Below are 25748 nucleotides of genomic sequence, written 5' to 3' on the forward strand. Positions count from 1 at the left end.
CGGTATATAAACAGATTCCGCTGAAAGTCCTTCTAGCTTTACAAAAACGCTAAAATAACAATAAGAGTTGAACGGGCCGATCGCGATATTTGCACCCTCTTGGCCGGTTACAATAAATGTAAAGGTCAACCACTAATCTTAGATAAACTATCAACTCTCGGGTTTATGCATTACTGAATTAAAAATTTTGTAATTTTTTCACATAAAAGTCAGTGTCCATTTGATCCGCTAAATATTGACCGATGTTTATCAAAATAGGCTCGCTTATTAATTGGCCTGATCTCCTTCTCCAAGCAAAATTTAATGATGTTCCGTTATAATTGAAGACTCTTGAGCGACCAAAAAACAGAAAAAAATAAAGTTGTTGGCCCTAAATATTGACGGATTATTACCAAAAACAATAGATGTCTTTTTTGGCCAGATGCCGTCCTACATGTACTTAAAGGGTGGTCTAAGACTAATATTTTGCTGCGTTACAACCTCCTGGAGCTGCACAAAGCTGTAATACCCTGACAACATAGTTCTGTAGGGTATAATTATATACAATAAGCGAAGCAGTACAGTTGGACCATATGATACCCTACACAACTATAGTCGAACTTTCATAAGTCGAATATTGTTCAACTCGAGGCACATGTAGCGACAATAGCACTGATGATACAAATCGTTGCTTCTAAAACAACTGGCAAAGCTGACACAAATACAATTTTTGGTACATTTGAACCATATCCGGCTCACTCGTGACGATTGGCCTGTACTTTGAATACAAGTTATAATGGACAGATGGTCGGAGGGAAGCATTGAGCAATATCGTTTCAACTAGTCGATATATGACGATCGGTGTACTAAAAAGTGGGTCTGGGACCAATAATTCCCGCTGTTAAAAATAATCGTGTAGGCTATAAATACCTCAGTCTAGCTTAGAAGTCATTTACCTCCCGAAAATCTGTAACACCTATACATCCCTCTATGAAGTTATGAATCTATGAGCTTATCTTCATAGAACCTATTTGAAATGACCTCTAGAAGTTACTTTGCCCCCAAAAGACAACCCATCAAAAAATACATCTTGTCCTTCAGAAAGTATGCAGGGGTCATACCTCTACAGGTTCTTCCAGTCCAAACCTTAAAAGGTATAGGGTCTTTCAGCTACATATAGACACCCTAGACCTTCAAGTCGTTTATCCGACAATCTTTAACACATATATGTAACACCTTTACGAAGTTACTGAGGTTTGTGTGTATATTCACAGAACATATTTGAAATGACCTCTAAAAGTTCTTTTGCATAAACAAATGCCTCCAATCTATATATAAAGACACCTTATCCTTCAGAAAGTATTCAGAGGTCATAGCCCATCTAAAATCCCTCGAACACAGATACTCAATTCTGGTCGTTTCTGGCCAATTGTAAATGATTTAAAACAGTTTTATGGTCGATTTTTAGCTCCTGGACGATGTTATGACTGCTTACATGCCGGTCAACTTCAATCATTTCTCGGATTTTACCGAATATGAAATTATTTGATCGATACTTTACGAAAAATCAGTACTTTCCCAACTTAATATATATAATATTTGGCCTTTCATCATGACTTTCTGACCATCAGATCCAGTCCATAAAGATTCTCGGACCCGTAGCTCGCACATAAAGACTGCTGCCAATGGGTCATCTATTCCTTGCAGTTTCCTCGTCTATAAAAATACCTTGACTAGTGGATCACGTAGACTCTCTGACTTTACTGCTCCTCTTTTAAAGACTAACTACCTTTAGCTCTTCTAAATACTTCCCGATCCACCCAATATATGTAAAGGTTCTCTGATCATCTCTACTTCCCTTCTGATCATCTCATAAAGACCCTCTCCAGAGGTTGTGTAATGAATATCCTCTATTAACAATTCCTGTCATCACTTATTCGTGTAGGCTTTTCAGCCAAAAAGCTTTACCCCTATATATGCTTCCATCGCTTCATTTCGGCTGATGAAATGCACAAATCATTTATGAAAAAGAATATATAATACCAAAAAGATTTTATATTTTTTCCATACAAGCTTTCTCACTACTTGTCATTCCATTGTTGATTTTAATTGAGGTCCTTGAATACAATAAAAGTACGAAAATAATATATCAAATAAAAATAGCAAGGTTGTAGCTCTCATTGCTTTAGCTCGCCTATAAAAACAAGTGCTCATATCGCATTAACTTCAGCTGGCCAACAGATATAATGCTCAGCTATAGAAATGTGTTCTCCTTCACATGGCTTGCTTAGAAATGTAGACTCTTATCGATTCAGCTTCACCTATAGACGTATAGACTAGGAGAAATTGAAGAATTCTTTCGAGCCATCGACAGCCCTCCATCAAAAGTTGTCTATATGGACTGCAGGTTCATCAGACCGTTCAAAACGACTTCTAACCTTTCAGCATCCTCCACCTTAGCTCGGCTATACATACTGCATCTGTTAAAACAAACTCAGATTGCCTATATGGCATCAAGCCTATAAAGAGTCTCTAATAACGGATTAGACTAGTCGGTAAACACTCTGAAGGTCTACGAAGACTGCCTGTAGACGACCTGAGGGGAGTCTCTTAATTAAGACTCACTCCAGCTCATGTATAAAGACTCCCTTCTGTTCATCTATAAAGACTCCCTTGAGCTCGTCAATGAAAGTCTATAAAGACAAGCTCCAGCTCGAAATTCAAAGTCTCCCTACTGAGCGTCTATAAAGTCTCCATTCAGTTCGTCTATAGAAACTCACTGGAGCTTCTCTATGAAAGTCACCCTTGAGCTCGTCAATGAAAGACTCCTTTCAACTTGCCTATGAAAGATTTCCTGCCTCAGTTCGTCCCTTCCACTCGCCTATGTAAGACTTCCTGCTTCATGTGTTCTGTGAAATATTCCCTATTTCAATGCATCTATGAAAGACCTTCTGATTCAGCTCGTCTGTGAAGGTTTATTTTTCATATACCTCCTCGATAAAAGACTACATGTCCTTTAGTTCGTCGATGTAGGACTTCCCGCACTTCGGAACCTGCATTAATATCCACAGTATGATACTTATATGTAAGCGTGTCTGTGTGCAAACCCATTGTTCAGTGTTAATGATTAAAATAACAATCAAAACTTGTAAATAAAACAAAACAAAAGAAATTCACACAATAGAAAGTGACGCCCAATTGCACAAATCATTTATGAAAAAGAATATATAATACCAAAAAGATTTTATATTTTTTCCATACAAGCTTTCTCACTACTTGTCATTCCATTGTTGATTTTAATTGAGGTCCTTGAATACAATAAAAGTACGAAAATAATATATCAAATAAAAATAGCAAGGTTGGAAGGGCACACAAAGTAAATGAAGTCTGGTGTTTTTATTACAAAAAAGAGTCAAGGGCTATTTTGTTTATTTTTTAAATATAAAAAATGATTGTAGTTTTTTTGAGTGTAATTTAACTTGGAGGATTCTCTAATAACTACAAGGACATCCTTTACTTTTGTAATATCATTAATTGAGAACAGTTATTTAGACCTTCTAGGACTATATTTATAGAATCCTTTTTATCAGTACTCGAACTGAACTAAATGGAGTTTGGAATAAATTTCAGATTTAAAAATCCTAAATTCAAAATTTGATTCTCCTCCGTTCAATTAACCACCAAAAGAAGTCAAAAAACAATATTGACTACAATTCATATTGCTGGAACTTTTATATATTTTTTTCTAACAACACCCATTCAGGTTTTTTTTCACGAGCATTATCACCGGATTCTGGTTACTGTCACTGGTCCTACTACGCCAGCCATTGTTGTTGTTTATAAATTAAACAAAAACATGTTACACACACCCACATAACTCTATTGTTTCGTTTGGCGATTTTATCATAGTGAATACATTTCGGGAGGATCTGAGAACATAAAGAACATCCTATGTGGGAGTAGATGGTACAAAATTGGAAATATATTTATTCAAGAGTCCAATTTTACACAAATATTAAATTATGGCTCATTATACCCTACACAACTATGTTGTCAGGGTATTATAGCTTTGTGCAGCCCCAAGAGTTTGTAACGGCGCGAAATATTGGTCCTAGACCCACCTTTAAGTATACCGATCGTCATATCTCGACTAGCTGAGTCGATCTAGACATGTGTGTCCGTCCGTCCGTCTGTCCATTATAATTTGTAAACACGATACAGGCCAATTTTGCATTTAGGATGGGTTCTGACCAATGAAGACCCATATTGTTTTTGATAATGATCGGTTAATATTTAGAGGATGAAATGGACCAAATACTTAATTTTTGTCCGTTTTTCCGGTCGCTCCTGAAGCCGCAATCATGGCCCGAACATCGCGAAATTTTACATGGAGAAGGGGATTGGTCCAAAGAATAAGCATGCCTATTTTAATAAGGATTGATCAATATTTGGCGGGTCAAATGGACCCTTACTTTTGTGTGAAAAATGACAAAATTTGTATGTATTGTATGGCGTATATATTTGCTCCTGAAGGACCTAGACCCGAGAAGTTGGCCATATGTTGAAGAGGAGTGGTTGACCTTTAAATTGATAACAATTATATGGTCGTATGTACTCAGATGTGGGAGTTACACGTAAATATTTACAGGTGCTTACGTATTTAGATATTATTTAGTAACCAATTACCACACTAAAAGGCGGAAATATAGCGCTGATCGCTTTGAAATTGTCCATTAGATTCCAGTTATGGTCCAGGACAACGCCTATAATTTTCGGTGATGATCAGATAATAATTTTGGGATGAAGTGGACCGAAAACTTATTTTTTTTGGGTGTTTCTTCGATTCGACCCATAGGCTACAATTGAAAGCCCAACATCGCAACATAACCCACGGTAAAGAGAATCTGGACAAGTACAGTCCCCGTCTACTGAATATTAGAATATTACAATTAGATCGCGAAATATTGGCAAAGCTCTGGATATAGAACCATAGAACCATTATTATCCCAACATTTTGAGTATTAATATTTGCAATCCTGACACCTAAACTTTTCTCCTATATTTTTTTATTTTTTATGATTTTTTAACACTACCACCCACTGTCGTTAGTTACACAAAACAATATTTGAATATCTGTTTAGTTTTTTTTCGAATATTGTCCACTTTTGTTGATTTTATTTGATTTCAATGTTTTATTTATTTTTTGTTATTCTTTGTCTTCTAACCCTTTGTTCGTTTACAGAATTTCCCATTTATTGCATTCCATTCAAGGCTATATTTTCTGTTTTTAGAATTTGTCATGGAAATTGTTTCACGGGTACAGGGAAAATAATTTTCACTTGAATACTTTATGGCGACAACTTTTTTCTTTGTATATAAAAAAATAAAAAAAATCCGGTTGGTCGAACAAAATCTGTGAATTTTTTTCGGAAGCACGCTGATGTCATGTGACAATCGATGTATGGCTAGTTGTTGTTTTTAATTTCTCAGTAATTTTTTTTTTTTTTTTTTTTTTTTGGTTAGTGACAAAAATATGAGATTTTTTGTAACCCTTTTTCAAGAAATTAATTAAAAATCGCGATGAAAATATTTTCATATGTTGATGGAAAGGCGATTTTTTCAGAATCTTTTGGGAACATTTGATTGGGAACGAAAGGTAGACTTTTATAGACTACTTAGAGGGAGTCATTAATAGACAAAATGAAGGGAGACCTCAGAGTCGAGCTAGGGGAGGTCTCTAATAGACCAGGTGAAAGTTTATTTATAGACGAGCTGAAGTGATTTTTTTACACAGGGTGAGGATAGAATTTAGATCAGCTGAGGGAAACCTTTACTATAAGCAGTCCTTTGCAATCGATAAACTGAAGAAAGTTTTTATGGATGAGCTGATGTCTTTATAAGCGAACTGTGTCGGGTCTTTCATTGACGAGCTAACGGGAGACTTTATAGACGGTTTGGAGGGTGTCATTTTAGACAAGCTCGTCGGATATGTTTAAAGAGATAATGGTATTTTGGACGAGCCGTAGGGAGTCTATATAGTCAAGCTGTTGGTAGTTTCTATAGATAACCTGGCTAGCTAAAGACAGTATTATAAGATGAAATGAAGTGAGTTCATATAGGGATTTCATTGAGCAGATTCAAGAACTCTTTATATAGTGGCACCACCTAAACCAGGAAATCTTTATATAGAAGAACTGATGCACATAAACCAGGAAGTCTTCATATAGACGAACTAATGCAAGAAGACCTTATCGACATGCTGAAAGAAGACTTTCAAGAAATGAGATGAATAACATAATCCTTATATAGACACGTTGAATAGGGTTTATCTAGGGGAATCGTATTGGACTTGCAGATGAGAGTTATTGTACTTCTAGACAATATAAATGAAGAGAGCTAAGGTGAGTTTTTTTTTAACGAACTGAATTAATGATATTTAATGTCTTTATATAAAGGTCTGTAGAGACGAGTTGAATAATCGAGTTTTCTGAAGAGAATGTTGACACGCTAAAGAAGAAAGTCTTTTGTAGTCGTGCTGAAACGCAGGCATTCATGAATTGAGAGGAATTTTTAAGGGTGAATCCTAAAAGACCACAGTATTTATTCGTAAAAAGAATCCTTATATAGGGATAGCGAAGGAAGTATTTTAAAATGAATTGAGGGACCAAAGAACGGGAGATAAAGAATAAGTTATGTTCAATTTATTACAGCTGACCAGCTAGATCTGAGAGATCTGAACGTAAATGTGTTTATTTATTTATTTTTATTTTTTGAAAATCATTTTATCATTGAATAGCTAAAAAGCAGACAATATTTGAAGTAGGTGGCTTAATAATGGCATGAAGTTTTAATGGGCTAGATAAGGGTGGACTAGATCCTGGAATTTAATCGTAAATTATGTAATGGCATTAGGTCCTTGATGGACGACCAAAAGGAAATATTTAGTCGTTGAGATCATCTGAAAGCCAAGGAGTTTTTATTGGATATAAGTCTCAGGTTGGTCTAGAGAAAACCAGAATCTCTATGTCAGATCACAAAAACATCATATTGAATGAAAAACAGTATTTCGAATTGTTAGTGGATCCAGGAACAAATAGGTCTCAGAATCTAAATTGAAATAAATCGTGAAAACTTTCAACGTTGAGTATTTCGACAAGAGTCCATCGATGAACTTAAATCTTTGTATGGCAATTAAGCTCTATCCTAGAAAACTGTGGAAAATGGTTTTAATGAATTCTATCATGAACAACGTCGCCGCAGAATATCGATGTACTGCGCTAACCGATACTCATTTATCCGACCTGACTATAGATGCATTTCTTCCACTAGCATAGATTCGATACTGTGATCAGGCCGTAAAAATGTTCTGTACGCTTAAAAAGTCGAACGGGGCCGACCATACTACTGTCTGCGGTTCTATATATTGCACACTCTTACCGATTACAGGTCTACTTTCTTACTCTTGGATAATTTCCAAGTCTTGTTTTCCCTAGTTGAATATTTACGCCATAAAATAAAATTTTTGACAATTTACGTTTTGTTTATTTGACCCTCAGAATATTGACCGATCATCATCAAAACAATCGTGCTGATTCTTTGGCCAGATTCCCTCCCTGGTATAAAATTTCCTGGTGTTCGGGTCATAATTGTGGTCTCTTGAGTGATCAGAGAAAAAAAATACAAAATCTAAGTAATAATACATACGTCAGAAACATCGGAAACCCACCCAAAACTATTAGTTTTTGACAAAATAGTTATTTCCATTAACCAATATGAAAATTAAATTTTTTTTTTTCAAAAAAATTTGAATTTTTTATCAGTTCTAATAGGGAATAGTCGGACATATGTAAAATAATTTACATTTTTGAAAATACCTGTATACGGTGATAATATGGAAATAAATGACGTTTACTACATTTATTAAATTTTATACAGTTATATGACGTTTTTGACGTTTACACCTTTTTGACAGTCCCTGGATTTCATCCCCTAAATATTGACGGATCATTTCCATAAACAATAGTTGTCTTCTTTGGTCAAAACACATCCTACATGTAAAATTTCGCGACGATTGGTCCATAACTTTGGCCTTTATCGTGTTTGCAAATTATAATGGACTCACGGACGGACACACATGTCTGGAACATGTCACCTTGTATAGATATGACGATCGGTATACTTAACTCAAACTCTTAAATTAATAATAAATTATACCAATTAAGAGCCAACCGAATGATGTCTGTGACCCGTGGACAGATCACAAACAAGCTTTCTCTCAAACCAGATCCCTTTCTCCGTGTAAAATGTCGGGTCATAATTTTGACCTGTAGAGAGACTAGAATACAAACCGTAATAAATTTTTGATTGATTTGATCCCCTAAAAATGAACTGATCTCTACCGAAGATAGGTGTCGTCTTTGATCACAACCGAAACTACATGTGGAATTCGTGGCTGTTGGTCCATAACTGGCCATTATGGCCAGTATACCTTGAAATAATGGTCCTAATAGTTCAGTGCGCTACAAACTCATGGAGCAACATAAATTTATAAATCTCCATCAGTCATGTTGAAGCCATTTACGAACCCTGCATAGATCATATCTTCTTAAAAACGTCTATACCTAGAAGACCTTCCACAAGTCCCAGTATCAGTCATTTATAGCAAAAAACTATTTTACAGATAGGTCCCCTTCCCCATACATTGCTACTGTTTAGATGTTTAGTTCCAATGTAATAATACCGGTTTTTCGAAATGAAGTGGCTGGAATTTCACATACCGGGTGCCTAAAGGGTAAAAAATGTATTTGCAGGAAAACTTTCAGTTTTATACCAAATTTTTCGCATAGAGGTCCCGCCAAATTTAAGTAATTCAGTCGTCCTTACTGCATTTTCAAACCGAACATTTTTTGTCTCTAATCTAATAATAACCAAAAGAAAAAGTAAGAAAAGTAGTAAAGTCGGACGGGGCCGACTATATGATACCCTTCACCACTATGGGCATATTAAACAAGACCATTAACATGAAATTGGATGAAATAAAATATGTGATATTTATCTAAATGTGAATCTACCTAGATCTATCCATAAAGTATGTAAATCGACTTCAAACAAATATAAATAGGTCATCCGTTGGGCTATGTCTGTACTTCTAGAAAACGCAACTACGTAATTCTATGCTCAATTTTGTAAGTTGTGCAAAATTTGATGTCAATCTGACTACATGAGGAGTTTGATGCCCAATTTGCTTGAAATCGGGCGAAAAAATATATGGAAGCTCTATCCAAATATTAGGTTAGGTTATAGTAATTTCAGAACGTTTTGTTCCTATCAGCCTATTGGTTCCTTGGTGCGTCAATTACTTAAAATCAATCTATAATAAAAGGGAGCTATTTCTAAATCTGGACCGATTTTCTCGAAACTTGGCAGACATCTCTCTAGGCTCGTTTCAGTACGTTATGTCAGATATCGTGCAAATCGCAAGATATATGTGGACTTTTGTGCACCATTTACATGAAATCGAACAAAACTATATATGGGAGCTATATCTAAATCTGGACCGATTTTCACGAAACAAGGCAGACATCACTCTACGCTCAATTCAGTACGTTATGCCAAATTTCGTGCAAATCGAAAGAGACATAGGGACTTTGGTGCACCATTTACATGAAATCGGACGAAACTATATATGGGAGCTATATCTAAATCTGGACCGATTTTCTCGAAACAAGGCAGACATCACTCTACGCTCAATTCAGTACGTTATGCCAAATTTCGTGCAAATCGAAAGATATATAGCGACATTGGTGCACAATTTACATGAAATCGGACGAAACTATATATGGGAGCTATATAGAAATCTGGACCGATTTTCTCGAAACATGGCAGACATCTCTCTAGGCTCATTTCAGTACGTTATGTCAGATATCGTGCAAATCGCAAGATATATGTGGACTTTTGTGCACCATTTACATGAAATCGAACGAAACTATATATGGGAGCTATATCTAAATCTGGACCGATTTTCACGAAACAAGGCAGACATCACTCTACGCTCAATTCAGTACGTTATGCCAAATTTCGTGCGAATCGAAAGAGACATAGGGACTTTGGTGCACCATTTACATGAAATCGGACGAAACTATATATGGGAGCTATATAGAAATCTGGACCGATTTTCTCGAAACTTGGCAGACATCTCTCTAGGCTCAATTCAGTACGTTATGCCAAATTTCGTGCAAATCGAAGGATATATAGGGACTTTGGCGATTTCATTTACATGAAATCGAACGAAACTATATATGGGAGCTATATCTAAATCTGGACCGATTTTCACGAAACTTGGCAGACATAATTCTAGACCTAAATGATTAGGCTGTACCAAATTTCGTGCAAATCGAAAGATATATAGGGACCGTTTACATTAAATCGGTTAAATATATGGGAGCTATATATAAATCTGAACCGATTTTCCCCAATTTCAATAGGGTTCGTCCTTGTGCCGAATAAGAGACCTATGCCAAATTTCATCCAATTCGGATCATAAATGCGACCTGTACTTTGTTTACAATTTAACATGCACAGACAGACAGACGGACGGACGGACATGCATAAATCGACTTAGAAAATGATTCTATGCATATTCTCAAAAGGTACCATGTGTCTATCTCGTTTCCTTTTGCCTGTTACAAACATATGCACAAAAACATAATACCCTGTACCACAGTGTGGTGAAGGGTATAATAATATAAATAGATAATTAAAAATATTGCTCCATGTTTTGTTATAGGATTATACCAGGGTCCCCAACGATGTTTATGTGTATTAAAGGCGCTCTCATAAGTTCGAACATATAAAGCGAGTTCGACTTATATAGCTAGAAAATCTTGTAAAGACAGATTACCCTATATAGCTTTTTTTATATGTCTCCTAATAAATATTTTAATATTTTTAACTATTATTTTTTATTATTTTTTAATTATTGCTAAAATTATTTATAATTTTTGTATTTATACCCTTCACCACACTGTGGTACAGGGTATTATGTCTTTGTGCATATGTTTGTAACAGGCAAAAATAATCGAGATAGACCCATGGTTCCTTTTGAGAATATGCATAGAATCACTTTCTAAGTCGATTTATGCATGTCCGTCCGCCCGTCCGTCCGTCCGTCTGTCTGTCGATGTTAAATTGTAAACAAAGTACAGGTCGCATTTATGATCCGAATTGGATGAAATTTGGCACAGGTCACTTATTCGGCCCAAGGACGAACCCTATTGAAATTGGGAAAAATCGGTTCAGATTTAGATATAGCTCCCATATATATATATTTAACCGATTTAATGTAAACGGTCCCTATATATCTTTGGATTTGCACGAAATTTGGTACAGGCTAATCATTTAGGTCTATAATGATGTCTGCCAAGTTTCGTGAAAATCGGTCCAGATTTAGATATAGCTCCCATATATAGTTTCGTCCGATTTCAGGTAAATGGTGCCCCAAAGTCCCTATATATCTTTTGATTTGCACGAAATTTGGCATAACGTGCTGAATTAAGCCTAGAGTGATGTCTGCCAAGTTTCGGGAAAATCGGTCCAGATTTCTATATAGCTCCCACTTATATATAGCTCCCACTTATAGTTTCGTCCGATTTCATGTAAATGGTGCCCCAAAGTCCCTATATATCTTTCGATTTGCACGAAATTTGGTACAGCCTAATCACTTAAGTCTAGAATGATGTATGTAAAGTTTTGTGAAAATCGGTCCAGATTTAGATATAGCTCCCATATATAGTTTCGTCCGATTTCATGTAAATGGTACCCCAAAGTCCCTATATTTCTTTCGATTTGCACGAAATTTGGCATAACGTACTGAATTGAGCCTAGATTGACGTCTGCGTTGTTTCGTGAAAATCGGTCCACATTTAGATATAGCTCCATTTTATTATAGTTTGATTTTAAGTACTTGACGCACCAAGGAACCAATAGGAACAAAACGTTCTGAAATTAGTATAACGTATCCTGTGACAAGTTTGTTTGAAATCGCTTAATATTTGGCCCGATTTCAAGTAAATTGCGCATCAAACTCCTCATGTTAGTCAGTTTGACATCAAATTTTGCACAACGTACAAAATTGAGCATAGAATTATGTAGTTTCGTTTTCTAGAAGTACAGACATAGCCCAACGGATGACCTATTTATATTTGTTTGAAGTCGATTTACATACTTTATGGATCACATATTTTATTTCATCCAATTTCATGTTAATAGTCCTGTTTAATATACCCATAGTGGTGAAGGGTATCATATAGTCGGCCCCGTCCGACTTTACTACTTTCCTTACTGGTTTTTGTATATCCTTCTGCTTAGCAAACTGTAAATTATTTTATTAATTTATTATTTTTTATTTTGATTTGATTAAAATAATGTTAACACCAGTAAGGACATTATGGACTGGTTACTTAGTTAAATGATTTTATTTTTTTTAAATTAATTAGATATTAAAATGCGAATACATGCAAGGAGGATGCAAAAGGATAAAAACTAATTACATTAGATCTAAAGCAATAACAACAACAGCAAAAAGGGTAATATTAACGATGGGAAAAAACACATACGCAGACACACATACACATAAAGAAAATAAAATAATTACATGTTTCAAACTTCAAGAAGTCATTTAGTAAATTGAAATCAATAAAGTGGGGAAGGGGGAAAGAGGTTGGGGCAAGGGAGAGCAAAAGGATTGGACATTCACAATAAATTAGAAAACACACAAGGATATCATACAAAATAGAAAAAAGAATGAAAATGGAGAAGAAAGAAGAAGAAGAAAAATCAATGCAATACTTACACAATGCCGTTCCTGCAGTATTACCAGCAGCAAAATGGGCAGCATATGGATTGGCCATTGCCATTGTTGCTTGCGGATGATGGGCGGCAGCATGCAATGAAGCAAAATGCGTTTGGTGTTGTTGTTGTTGCAATTGATGGTGATGATGCTGTTGTTGTTGCTGCTGTTGCGTTGTTGTTGCTGATGCGGTCGTTTGATGTGGCAAATGATGGGGTTGACCCGAGACTGAGTACGACATATGGAGACCACTTCCAAGACCACCACCCGTATGGGGATGTGTAACAGCCGCTGTAAGAGCCTTACTTGTCGGTACACTGCCATAACCCGATCCACCCTGTTGTTGTGAGGTATAGGCCGCCACCGCCGCTGCATTCTGCTGAGCCGCTGTACCATGATTCATAGAGGCTAAGGCAACCAAATTTTGCATGGATAGGGAAGGGGCCAATAGTCCATTGCTAGTAGCAGTGTTGGCGTTTGTGGCACCTGTGACACCTGTGACACCTGTTGCTGCTGCTGCAGCGGCGGCGGCTGCGGCGGCAGCATTATTGGCCGATATTGTGGCGGCAGCAGCTGTGGTACTATGATCCGGTGGGAAATTTAGTCCTGATTTGTTATCCAGTTTTTTTATAGATTTTTTTTTGGTTTTTTTATGGGTTTTTAAGGAGGTTTTTGTGTTTGATGGTAAGGTAAATTGTTTGTTTGTTTTTGTACACATGACCACACAATCAAGTCAATCATAGAGACATACCAAAAAATGTATTTGAACGAATATATAAAAAAACATAGAAGAAAACACACACCCAATTGGATTATTTACATTTACGAAAAAACAAATTAAATAAATTAATATTGGAAAAAAAATACAAAAATGAATACATAATTTAAACTAATTGAGATTTTTTCGAATAATGTTTGAGTTGTAAAGCTAAATGGTAAAATGGGCTTAGACGGGAATTAAAAAAAATTAAAGGGCCTTTAGAGGATCCTCAAACGACGGTCGAGCATGGTTTTTCAAAAGAATATTTTTTCAAGGACCTACACAAGGCGTGGATTTTTAAAAAAAGGGGTTTTCAAGGTGTCATACAAGGCGGGGATTTTTAAAAGAATATTTTTTCAAGGTGTCATACAAGGCGTGGATTTTTAAGAAAATATTTCTTTAGGGATCTACATAAGGCGTGGATTTTTTAAAGAATATTTTTTCAAGGACCTAAATAAGACGTGGATTTTTTAAGGAATATTTTTCTAAGGACCAAAAGAAGGTGTGGGTTTTTTAAAGAATATTTTTTCAAGAACCTAAATAAGGCATGGATTTTTTAAAGAATATTTTTTCAAGGCGTGGATGTTTTAAAGAACATTTTTTCAAGGCGTGGATTTTTTAAAGAATATTTTTTCAAGGCGTGGATTTTTTAAAGAATATTTTTTCAAGGCGTGGATTTTTTAAAGAATATTTTTTCAAGGCGTGGATTTTTTATAGAATATTTTTTCAAGGCGTGGATTTCTTAAAGAATATTTTTTCAAGGCGTGGATTTCTTAAAGAATATTTTTTCAAGGCGTGAATTGTTTAAAGAATATTTTTTCAAGGCGTGGATTGTTTAAAGAATATTTTTTCAAGGCGTGGATTTTTTAAAGAATATTTTTTCAAGGCTTGGATTTTTTAAAGAATATTTTTTCAAGGAGTGGATTTTTCAAAGAATATTTTTTCAAGGCGTGGATTTTTTTAAGAACATTTTTCAAGGCGTGGATTTTTTAAAGAACATTTTTTCAAGGCGTGGATTTCTTAAAGAATATTTTTTCAAGGCCTGGATTTTTTAAAGAATATTTTTTCAAGGCCTGGATTTTTTAAAGAATATTTTTAAGGCCTGGATTTTGTAAAGAATATTTTTTCAAGGCCTGAATTTTTTAAAGAATATTTTCTCATGGCGTGGATCTTTTAAAGAATATTTTTTCAAGACCTGAATTTTTTAAAGAATATTTTCTCATGGCGTGGATCTTTTAAAGAATATTTTTTCAAGGCGTGGATTTTTTTAAGAATATTTTTTCAAGGCGTGGATTTTTTTAAGAATATTTTTTCAAGGCGTGGATTTTTTTAAGAATATTTTTTCAAGGCGTGGATTTTTTTTAAGAATATTTTTTTCAAGGCGTGGATTTTTTAAAGAATATTTTTTCAAGGCCTGGATTTTTTAATGAATATTTTTTCAAGGCGTGGATTTTTTAAAGAATATTTTTTCAAGGCCTGGATTTTTTAATGAATATTTTTTCAAGGCCTGGATTTTTTAAAGGCCTTCCATACAAGGCGTGGATTTTTTAAAGGCCTTCCATAGAAGGCGTGGATTTTTTAAAGGCCTTCCATAGAAGGCGTGGTTTTTTTAAAGGCCTTCCATAGAAGGCGTGGATTTTTTAAAGGCCTTCCATAGAAGGCGTGGATTTTTTAAAGGCCTTCCATACAAGGCGTGGATTTTTTAATGAATATTTTTTCAAGGCCTGGATTTTTTAAAGGCCTTCCATACAAGGCGTGGATTTTTTAAAGGCCTTCCATAGAAGGCGTGGATTTTTTAAAGGCCTTCCATAGAAGGCGTGGATTTTTTAAAGGCCTTCCATACAAGGCGTGGATTTTTTAAAGGCCTTCCATACAAGGCGTGGATTTTTTAAAGGCCTTCCATACAAGGCGTGGATTTTTTAAAGGCCTTCCATACAAGGCGTGGATTTTTTAAAGGCCTTCCATACAAGGCGTGGATTTTTTAAAGGCCTTCCATACAAGGCGTGGATTTTTTAAAGGCCTTCCATACAAGGCGTGGATTTTTTAAAGGCCTTCCATACAAGGCGTGGATTTTTTAAAGGCCTTCCATACAAGGCGTGGATTTTTTAAAGGCCTTCCATACAAGGCGTGGATTTTTTAAAGGCCTTCCATACAAGGCGAGGATTTTTTAAAGGCCTTCCATACAAGGCGTGGATTTTTAAAGAATATTTTTTCAAGGTCAAAAATAAGGCATGGATTTTCGAAGAATATTTTTTGAAGGTCCAAAATAAGGCATGGATTTTCGAAGAATATTTTTTCAAGTTCAAAAATAAGGCATTGATTTTCGAAGAATAGTTTTTCAGGGTCCAAAATAAGGCATGGATTTTCGAAGAATATTTTTTCAAGGTCCAAAATAAGGCATGGATTTTCGAAGAATATTTTGCAATGTCCAAAATATTTTTTTTTTTTTGTATTAATTATTTTCAACCACTAAGCCCATTTACCATTTCAGCACAAACAAAATATATATACGATACGTGGCATTGCAATACTTTCTATACATACATACATAAATACAAATAAAGAGCAAAAAAAAAAAACAACAAATACATAAATAACAAAATATAAAATTAAAAAAATGTAAACTAAAAACAAAAACTTAAAAAGAAAGCATACTCTTTTTTATTTAATCAAAGAAAGAAAAAAAAACAATTCAACACAAAATTTAATTAACAAAATTAAAATTAAAAAAAATAGAAATTTTTCGATAAATGCAAAATGCTGTTAAGACAATTTTGAAAAAAAGTAGAGTAGAGGAAAGAGTTTATTTTTTGTATTACTGCAAATTAGATGAAAACATTTTAGATTTTTAGATTGATTAGTCCAAATTTTGTTAATTATTATTTTTTGGTTTGTTTTTAATTTTGGGTGATTTAAGCCGAGCATTAAAAGTAGAATAGAAGAAGAAGAAAACAATAGCGCTTCACAAAACAATTTTTATGCAAATACAAGAAATAACGCAGTAAGAGGTTAGAAAAAAAATATAGATATATGACTGGAATTTTTGGAATTTAATATTTTTTGTAATGAATTTTTAATTTTTTTTTCCAAAACATACACACAAAAATATAGAGTAGATGTACGTGTAAATATTTAAAAATACATATTTAGCTGTTCTTTTATTTCTGGATAACACTCAATCACACATTCACATTGACATTGCTATTTTACGGTTTGTGGTCGAATTTTTGTTTCGCTTAATTTAATTGGACACATGCTAACATAGAATATATTTGGAAATACACGATATCCACAACAAAACAAAAATCTAGGCAGCAGACGTTCAGTTTTATTTTCTCTGATTTTTTTCTATTGATTCCCAAATGATGACAATGACATTTACAAAATAGATATTGTTTTGTTGTTGTTGTTTTTCTGTGGAAAATAATGTAATTTATATATTTTTGTTGTTGTTTTTTTAGCAAAAAATAATATTGTATTTAAAGCAAATATTTTGGTGTAGAAACTATTTTTCAGGGCCATTTAAGGTGTAGATTTTTTAAAAGATTATTTTTTCAAGGCCTTCCAAAGCGTACATTTTTATACCCTACACAACTATGTTGTCCGATTATTATAGCTTTGTGCAGCGCCAAATGTTTGTTACGCCGCGAAATATTGCTCCTAGGCCCACCTTTAAGTCTACCGATCGTCATATCTCGACTAGGTGAGTCGATCTAGACATGTGTGTCCGTCCGTCCTTCCGTCTGTCCATTATAATTTGACCCCTATTGTTTTTGGGAAAGATCGGTTAATATTTAGGGGATGGAATGGACCTAATACTAAATTTTTGTCGTTTTTTCTGGTCGCTCCAGAGGCCGCAATAATGGCCCGAACATCGTGAAATGGCATGGAGAAGGGGATCGGGCCAAAGAATAAGCATGCCGGTTTTGATAAAGATCGGTCAATATTTAGCGGGTCAAATGGACCCAGACTTTTGTGTGAAAAATGACAACATTTTTATTATATGTCGTATATATTTACTCCTGAAGGGCATAGACCTGAGAAGTTGACATTATATGCAAGAGGAGTGGTTGACCTGTAAATTATATTGTTGTATGTGCTCGGATGTGGGAGTTAAACCTAAATATTCACTCTAGAGAGCGGAACTATAGCGCAGATCGCTTTGAAATGTTCCATGAGGTTCCAGTCATGGTCAAGGACAACGCCTATAATTTTCGGTGATGGTCAGATAATAATTTTGGAATGAAGTGGGCCGAAAACTTTATTTTTATTATTTTTTTTTTAGTTATTTTCGAGTCGAACTATAGACCACAAATGAAAGCCGAACATCACAACACAACACACGGTGAAGGGAATCTGGACAATAGATGTACTAATTACTCAGAATACTTGGAAAATATATCAGTGTGAGGAAGAGGGCAAGAGGGTGCAAATATCACGGAATAAACATCCGCAGGAATAAACATCCAGGCCCGGAATAAACATCCGCAGAAAATTTGAGTTCTGTGATAGTTGTGTAGGGTATCGTATGGTCGGCCCCGTCCGACTATACTGCTCCGCTCACTGGTTTATAAAGAATATTTTCCTACAAGGTGTGGATTCTTTTCTTGGGTAAATATAAGGCCTGGATTTTACATACGGCCAAAATAACACCTGGACATTTTATAGGGCCAAAATAAGACCTGGATATTTTATAGGGCTAAAAGAAGGCCTCGATTTTTTAATGATTTATTTCTCAAAATAAGGCCTGATTTTTTATGGGGCCAAATTAAGGCTTGGAGATTTTAAGGATTTTTTTCTGGCCAAAAAACGTTGATTATATTTTTTCTAGGGCCAAAATAAGGCCTGGATTTGTACGGATTTTTTTCTAGGGCCAAAAATTAGGCATGGATATTTAAACAAATTTTTTCAAGGAACACGCAAGGCGTGGATTTTTTAAAAAAATATCTTTTCATGGATCATACAAAAGTCTCTCACATCATGTTTGTCAAAAGATTGCTTCCTTAATATTCGTGAACTTTAAAATAATTTATATGGGTGCATATTTCTAAGAAAGTAAACAGAATTCCTTACCAGACAAAAGACATTTTGCACAGCATTTCACATAAGCAAAGCATACACAATTCCTTTGTGTTAAATAGTGGAACCATCAGAATGAATGTATGTAAATGCTCGCCATTATAGCCATCCCTGTAATCCTTTTCTTTTTCACAAAAAGGAGTACAAGTGCATTTGTTTTTTTTTTCTAGAACTTTTTATGAGCATCGAAAATCTCCTTAAACATTCTCGGTAATTTCTGTCTACATTCAGTCAGTCCTTCATAACAAAAGGTGGAAACAACCTTTTGACTACTACATACTTTATTTTGCCAGAAAGTGGACTTCTTAAGTTGTGATGTAGTTAAAACACTGAGAGAAACCCAAGGCTGAAAAAAGTTCGTAGGGAAAAACGTCGTCCTGCGTTTAAGATGCACTTATTATACTTCATATAGCAGATTTGTAATATGTACATGCAGAATATCGATTAGACTGTACCCTCAAAGAACCTGAAATATCAGATTACAGTGTCTAAGGTGAATCCGACTATTCAGTGCGTTATGCCAAATATAGCTCAAATCGAAAGATATATAGGGACTTTGGTGCACCATTTACTTAAAATCGGACGAAAATGTATGTGGGAGCTATATTTAGTTCGCTATGCCAAATTTCATGAAAATCGGAGGATGCATAGGGACTTTTTGGTTCCTGGCTCATAGTGCCCTCTAAGGAAATGTTAACCCTTCTTCTTATCCAGTGTAATGGCATAATTCTATTCTGAGTTTTGAGAATATGCCAATCTCTTGGCCTTTCTGTACAGCTCCAAATGTTTGTCAATGTCTCAGAATTTTCTTACAAGGGAGGCATTTAAGTACCCGCGGAATAGTTTATGTACAACAACAAAGAATTGTTTATTTTTTTCTCAGTCATTTATTCTACTCTTTCTTAAGAATTTCTTTCTTTATGCCAGTTATTCGTAAAAGAACTAAAGTTATGTTGTTTTGTTTTTTCAACTTCTTCTGTGGAAGATTTTCTTGATGTGAGTTGATAGGTCTAAGAAGGTAAGAAAACAACAAATTCAAAGTTATTTTATTGACAAAGTTTTCTTTGTTTTGTTTTTGGGTGAAATGAGTTGAAGAATTAATTGTATAATTTGATGTCAACATCAAATGTTTTAATAAAACTACTTAGAAATGAGAACATGTTCGCAGGGGCGTAGGTGGAGAATATATGATGGGCCAAAATTAGGGAAATTTTTGATTTAGATGGACTAATAGTTTCTCTCAATTTGCTAGAGATAACTTTACTGGCGATAATTTTTAATTTTAGATGTTTTGCTCTACACCTTCCATAATTGATTCAATACTGTTGTCCTTTGAAAAGTAAATTCAGTTCCCTTTGATTTCATTTTGTTTTTTGCCATTCAATTTTTCAACAATAGCACATTAAAAAACTGCAACATTTTAGCAAGAATTATTTTCACTAAAGAGCACTTTATTTCATTTAAGTTTCTTCTCTTTTTTTAGCTTGTTGTCCCTTTCTCCAACTAAATGGCATAGTTTTTTTTTCTTTGGTTTAATAAAGTAAAAGTGAAATGAAGAGCAATGGCAGGCAGACAAACAGTGGCAGCAGCAATATCAAATATAGTCTTAAATGTCCTTTGACACACATACATACATATGTGTGTGTATATGTGTCTCCATTTTTTGTTTGCATTTATTTGATGATATTGTTTTCTGTTGTTGCTTTCACTTTTATTTTTTTTTTGAAATAGCCACGTGTAGCGACTTACAAATGCCAACAAAAGTGGTTTTTCATCATCATCATCATCTTTACCAAGAAAACATCAAAGCGCTGCAACAACATTAAAGATAGTAGAAGAAAACCGACACACACACAAACGAATGAACAAAGACCACCACATGGCAAGTGATTATTTTGCTATCTGTCTGACTGACTTTTTTTTCTTCAAAAGTGTGTTTGAACTATAGATATGAATGAAAAAAACAGAATTAAATGTACATTAAAGTGATGAAATGAGATGTTGTTATACCCTTCACCACACTGTGGTATAGGGTATTATGTCTTTGTGCATATGTTTGTAACAGGCAAAAATAATCGAGATAGACCCATGGTTCCTTTTGAGAATATACATAGAATCACTTTCTAAGTCGATTTATGCATGTCCGTCCGTCTGTCCGTCCCTCTGTCCATGTTAAATTGTAAACAAAGTACAGGTCGCATTTATGATCCGAATTGGATGAAATTTGGCATAGGTCACTTATTCGGCCCAAGGACGAACCCTATTGAAATTGGGAAAAATCGGTTCAGACTTAGATATAGCTCCCATATATATATATTTAACAGATTTAATGTAAACGGTCCCTATATATCTTTCGATTTGCACGAAATTTGGTAAAGCCTATTCATTTAGGTCTAGAATGATGTCTGCCAAGTTTCGTACAAATCGGTCCAGATTTAGATATAGTTCCAATATATAGTTTCGTCCGATTTCATGTAAATGGTGCACCAAAGTCCCTATATATCTTTCGATTTGCACGAAATTTGGTACAGCCTAATCACTTAGCTCTAGAATGATGTCTGCCAAGTTTCGAGAAAATCGGTCCAGATTTAGATGTAGCTCCCATATATAGTTTCGTCCGATTTCATGTAAATGGTGCCCCAAAGTCTGCCAAGTTTCGTGAAAATCGGTCCAGATTTAGATATAGCTCCCATATATAGTTTCGTCCGATATCATGTAAATGGTGCACCACAGTCCCTATATATCCTTCGATTTGCACGAAATTTGGCATAACGTACTTAATTGAGCCTAGAATGATGTGTGCCAAGTTTCATGAAAATCGGTCCTGATTTAGATATATCTCCCATATATAGTTTCGTCCGATTTAATGTAAATGGTGCCCCAAAGTCCCTATATATCTTTCGATTTGCACCAACTTTAGAATGTTAAGTATTGGACGCACCATATATATTTTCGCCCGATTTCAAGTAAATTGGGCATCAAACTCCTCATGTTAGTCAGATTGACATCAAAGTTTGCACATCGTACAAAATTGAGCATAAAATTATATAGTTGCGTTTTCTAGAAGTACAGACATAGCCCAACGGATGACCTATTTATATTTGTTTGAAGTCGATTTACATACTTTATGGATAGATCTGGGTAGATTCACATTTAGATAAATATCACATATTTTATTTCATCCAATTTCATGCTAAGAGTCTTGTTGAATATACCCATAGTGGTGAAGGGTATCATATAGTCGGCCCCGTCCGACTTTACTACTTTCCTCACTGTTTTTTTTTTTTTTTTTTCTTTTTAATTGTCAAAGGATTTGATAACTTTAATGGTCTACCAACATTGTGGTTTAAAATAGAAAAAAAAAAAACAAAACATTATTTTATTTTCATATTGGTGGAATTTCTCATGATCTGATAGATGCAACATGGATAAAATGAAACAGGAAAAAATTAAACAAGTGAAAAAGGTGTTAAATTCAGCCGGGCGGAACTTTCGATACCCTCCACAATATGTATACTGACAATTACTTGAAATGAAAATATAATGAAAAGTATACATCTACCGACAATTGTATCAGTCGATTGTTGTACGCCATAATGTATACCACATACAAATTTCATAAAATCTTAAAACCCCAAAATGGCACATGTGTAGGAAATCCTCAAAATACTGCAGTTTCATGCTAAATACTGAAAATGCCGAATATCAGTGGGAACCATTATATAGGGTCTAGAACTATTTTTTTATGTTCATGCCCTCCGAAGGTAGAATAATACCATATACGGCTACAAAATACTAAATTACGGCGAATTCTCGCTTAAAATTCTCAAAATAGCGAAAATTGGGGGTACCCATATTGGGGCTACCCGAAAAAGTGGACCTATATTTATAATTTTTCGTGGAGAGTTTTATTACAAAATGAGAACCGAATGTTTCAAATTACTGCGAATTCAATTAAAAACACACTGAAAACCCCTAAAATATTCGAAAAAGTTGACCTATATTTATAATTTAAAAAAAGGACCCAATTTACAAAATTTCAGGCCATTTGGTTTAAAAACGCTCTCAAGAACCCTAAAATACCGAAAATTTGGGGGGGGCACTATTGTATGTGGGCTACATCTTAACGTTGACCGATACGGTCCATCTTTAAACTTGATCAGCTTACAGACAAAATACAATCCTATGCAAAATTTCAGCACCATATCTCAACTCCAGAAGATAGCGAAATTTGGGAGGTACCCTTATATGGGTGCTACCCGAAAACATTTACCCATATTTATAATTTTTAATGGTGAGATTTGCTACCCAATAAGAACTAAAAGTACAGCCAATTCGTGCGAAAAATGCGGCCAAAAACCACCAAAAACTGAAAATTGGGGGGTACCGTTGTTGTATGGGGCCTACCAGGAACAAGTGGACTTATATTTATAATTTTTAGTGGAGAAATTTGGTACCTAAGAAGAATCCAATGTGCCAAATTTCAGCGAATTTGGTTGAAAAACGCGTTCAAGAACTCCAAAATGTCGAAAATTGGGGGGCACCCTCATATGGGAGCTTCACGAAAAAAATTACCTTTATTTGTAATTTGCAGTAAAGAGATTTGCTACTTAATAGGAACTAAAAGTACTAAATTAGAGACAATTCGGTCAATATAAGTTCAGAACCCCCCATACTACTGAAAAGTGGAGGTACCGTGGCTACCAGAAAATGTGGATCTACATTTATAATTTTTAGTGGGGAAATTTCGTACCCAATAACAACCCATTGAACCAAATTTCAGCGAATTCTAATAAAAAAACACTCAGGAACGCCAAATTGACCTGCCTGCAGACAAAAGAAGACTCTATGCAACATTTTCGCGATTTATCTCAATTCTACTACAAAAGAGAGACGTACAGACGGACACGGCTAAATCTAAATCATTTATAGAGTTGAAAATGATTATACCCTCCATACTAAGGTAGAGGGTATAAAAATACTCAATAAACAAACGGTTTACCTTTAAAATTTTTTGAAACGGCCCTCGGTTGAAAAAATTTTAATATTTTGTATTTCAAAACTCTTGAGTGATATATTTTTAGATCAAATGTTTTTTGTACTACTCGAACAATCGATTTGATATCATAAATGCCAAATTCAATCGATATTTCCTCACATACTGCAAAAATATTCCGGCTTTCTTCAATAAAGTCCCTTTGAAATCGAATCGTTCTATAAGGTTAATTCCCACCTTCTTTATTTTATGAATTATTTATTGGTATCTACTAATTCTAGAAATGTTTGTACATTCGGACCTTTATTTTCTATGTTAAAGGTGATTTTCCCCATGTTAGGTGTACTGTACAAATGATTGCCAATTTTGATAGATGTCTGAATAAATAGGGTTTTTATGTCTTCGATTAGTTTCGAGCCTTTGCGCGACTCATCTTTTCCGGAATAAGAACCCATAGCCTAACCCCTTCGTTCTGTAGCTTTTGCACTCAGAACTGAAGCCCCCTCGAAAAATGTCTGGCCGTCAACCCCTTCTTCCTTGCCGCAGCCTCCTTCTGACTCAGTATTTTATTTTTCAAATTTCTTTCAGATTAAAGCACCTCAAAACGAGTTTGGCCACGTTTTTCAGCTAAAATCAAATCACAGTCTAATTTTATATCTTGGATTCTCATTGGGTACAAAATCTCGTTATCAAAAATGATCAATGTTAGTCCAAGTTTTATGGTAGCCCACATTATTCAGTATTTTGCGTATTTTACGCACGTGTTTCAATCGATTTGGCTGCTATTTGGTATTTTGGGTTTTCATTGGGTAGCAAATCCTAATACCACTTCCGCTATCAATATAGGTCCACTTTTTAGAGTAACCCCATAGGACGGTATGTTACTAATTTTGGTACAGTTTTTCATCCTAATCACCTGTAAGTTGCTATTTTGGGTTCTCACTGGACCGAAAATCTTTCTACAACAATTTTTAATATTGGACCACTTTTATAACGCTACATCGCAATTTTCGGTATTTTGGGCAGTTTGGGTACGCATTTCAACCCAATATCGGTTTAGGTTTTGATAAACCTCCCATATAACAGCACCGACCAATTTTCGGTATTTTTAAGGCCTTACTAAGGAATAATGCTTGCAAATAAATACATTTTATTATCAAAATGCGTTCGAAAGAGTCAGGGATGCGAAATGAAATTATTCAAATTGTACTGGCTTTCAATAAAAAGTGTACTTTTTTCAGTCCGATTGTACTTTTTATATATTTTTAAATAAAATGTTTATTGTTATTAACAATTAATAAAAACATACATAAAAAATTAATTAAGATTTGAAGCAGTCGAAGCATGTATTATGTTCCTTTCTTTGGTTTTAATTATATTTTGATATGAAAATACCCTTTCCATATTTGTAGATGAATGTGGTATATATTCCACATTCTCTATAAAAATGTGTGATGTATAAGGAAACACATCTTCGTTTAGTTCATTTAGTTCATTATTGTGGTTTTTGAAAGATTTAATAATTTCAACATGCTTTCTGGCATCCTCAGACTGCATTTATAATTTGATATTATTTATAATTTTTGTACATATTGCAAGAAAAAAATAACAGTAACCAGTAAGGAAAGTAGTAAAGTCGGTCGGCGTCGACCTTCACAACTTTGGGTATATTCAACAGATGAATCCTAACAGACATCGAATTTTTGAAGGACTATTAACATGAGAATGGATCTTTAAACATTGCATTCTGCACATTGTGAGTTCCTGCTGAATCATGTACTTAAAATCGGGAAAAATATGTATAAGAGCTCTATTTCAAAACTTTCCACACGCTAATTTATATTAACTTCAGTATGTTGTGCACAATTTAGTGTCAATCGGCCTACCTTTGGGTCTTTGGTGAACAATTGACTAAAAATCGTACGAAACTATATATAGGAGCTATATCTAAATATAAACAGATTTTAACTAAACTGCCACACGTTATGTTATAGTAACTTCAGTACGTAGTGCTAAATCTTGTGCCGATTGGACCCACTTTAGTGAAGCATTTATATCCAACTTCTAGGTTATACTAACTTCAGTAC

General features: G+C 34.7%; 1 protein-coding gene across 1 annotated transcript in view; it reads right to left on the reverse strand.

Annotated features, from left to right (window-relative positions):
* Positions 1-25748, reverse strand: part of LOC133332870 (CUGBP Elav-like family member 2) — a 50425-nt gene that overhangs the window by 5211 nt on the left and 19466 nt on the right. Inside the window, exons 3-4 of the mRNA XM_061541271.1 lie at positions 13079-13432; positions 12830-12898 (exon numbers count right to left, since the gene is read on the reverse strand). Of these exons, the coding sequence (XP_061397255.1) occupies positions 12830-12898; positions 13079-13432 (423 nt within the window). The remainder of the gene's footprint in view (positions 1-12829; positions 12899-13078; positions 13433-25748) is intronic.

Source organism: Musca vetustissima, unplaced genomic scaffold (assembly GCF_032173495.1).
Source record: "Musca vetustissima isolate MV318-11 ecotype Yass unplaced genomic scaffold, APGP_CSIRO_Mvet_v1 utg22244, whole genome shotgun sequence".
NCBI lineage: Eukaryota > Metazoa > Arthropoda > Insecta > Diptera > Muscidae > Musca > Musca vetustissima.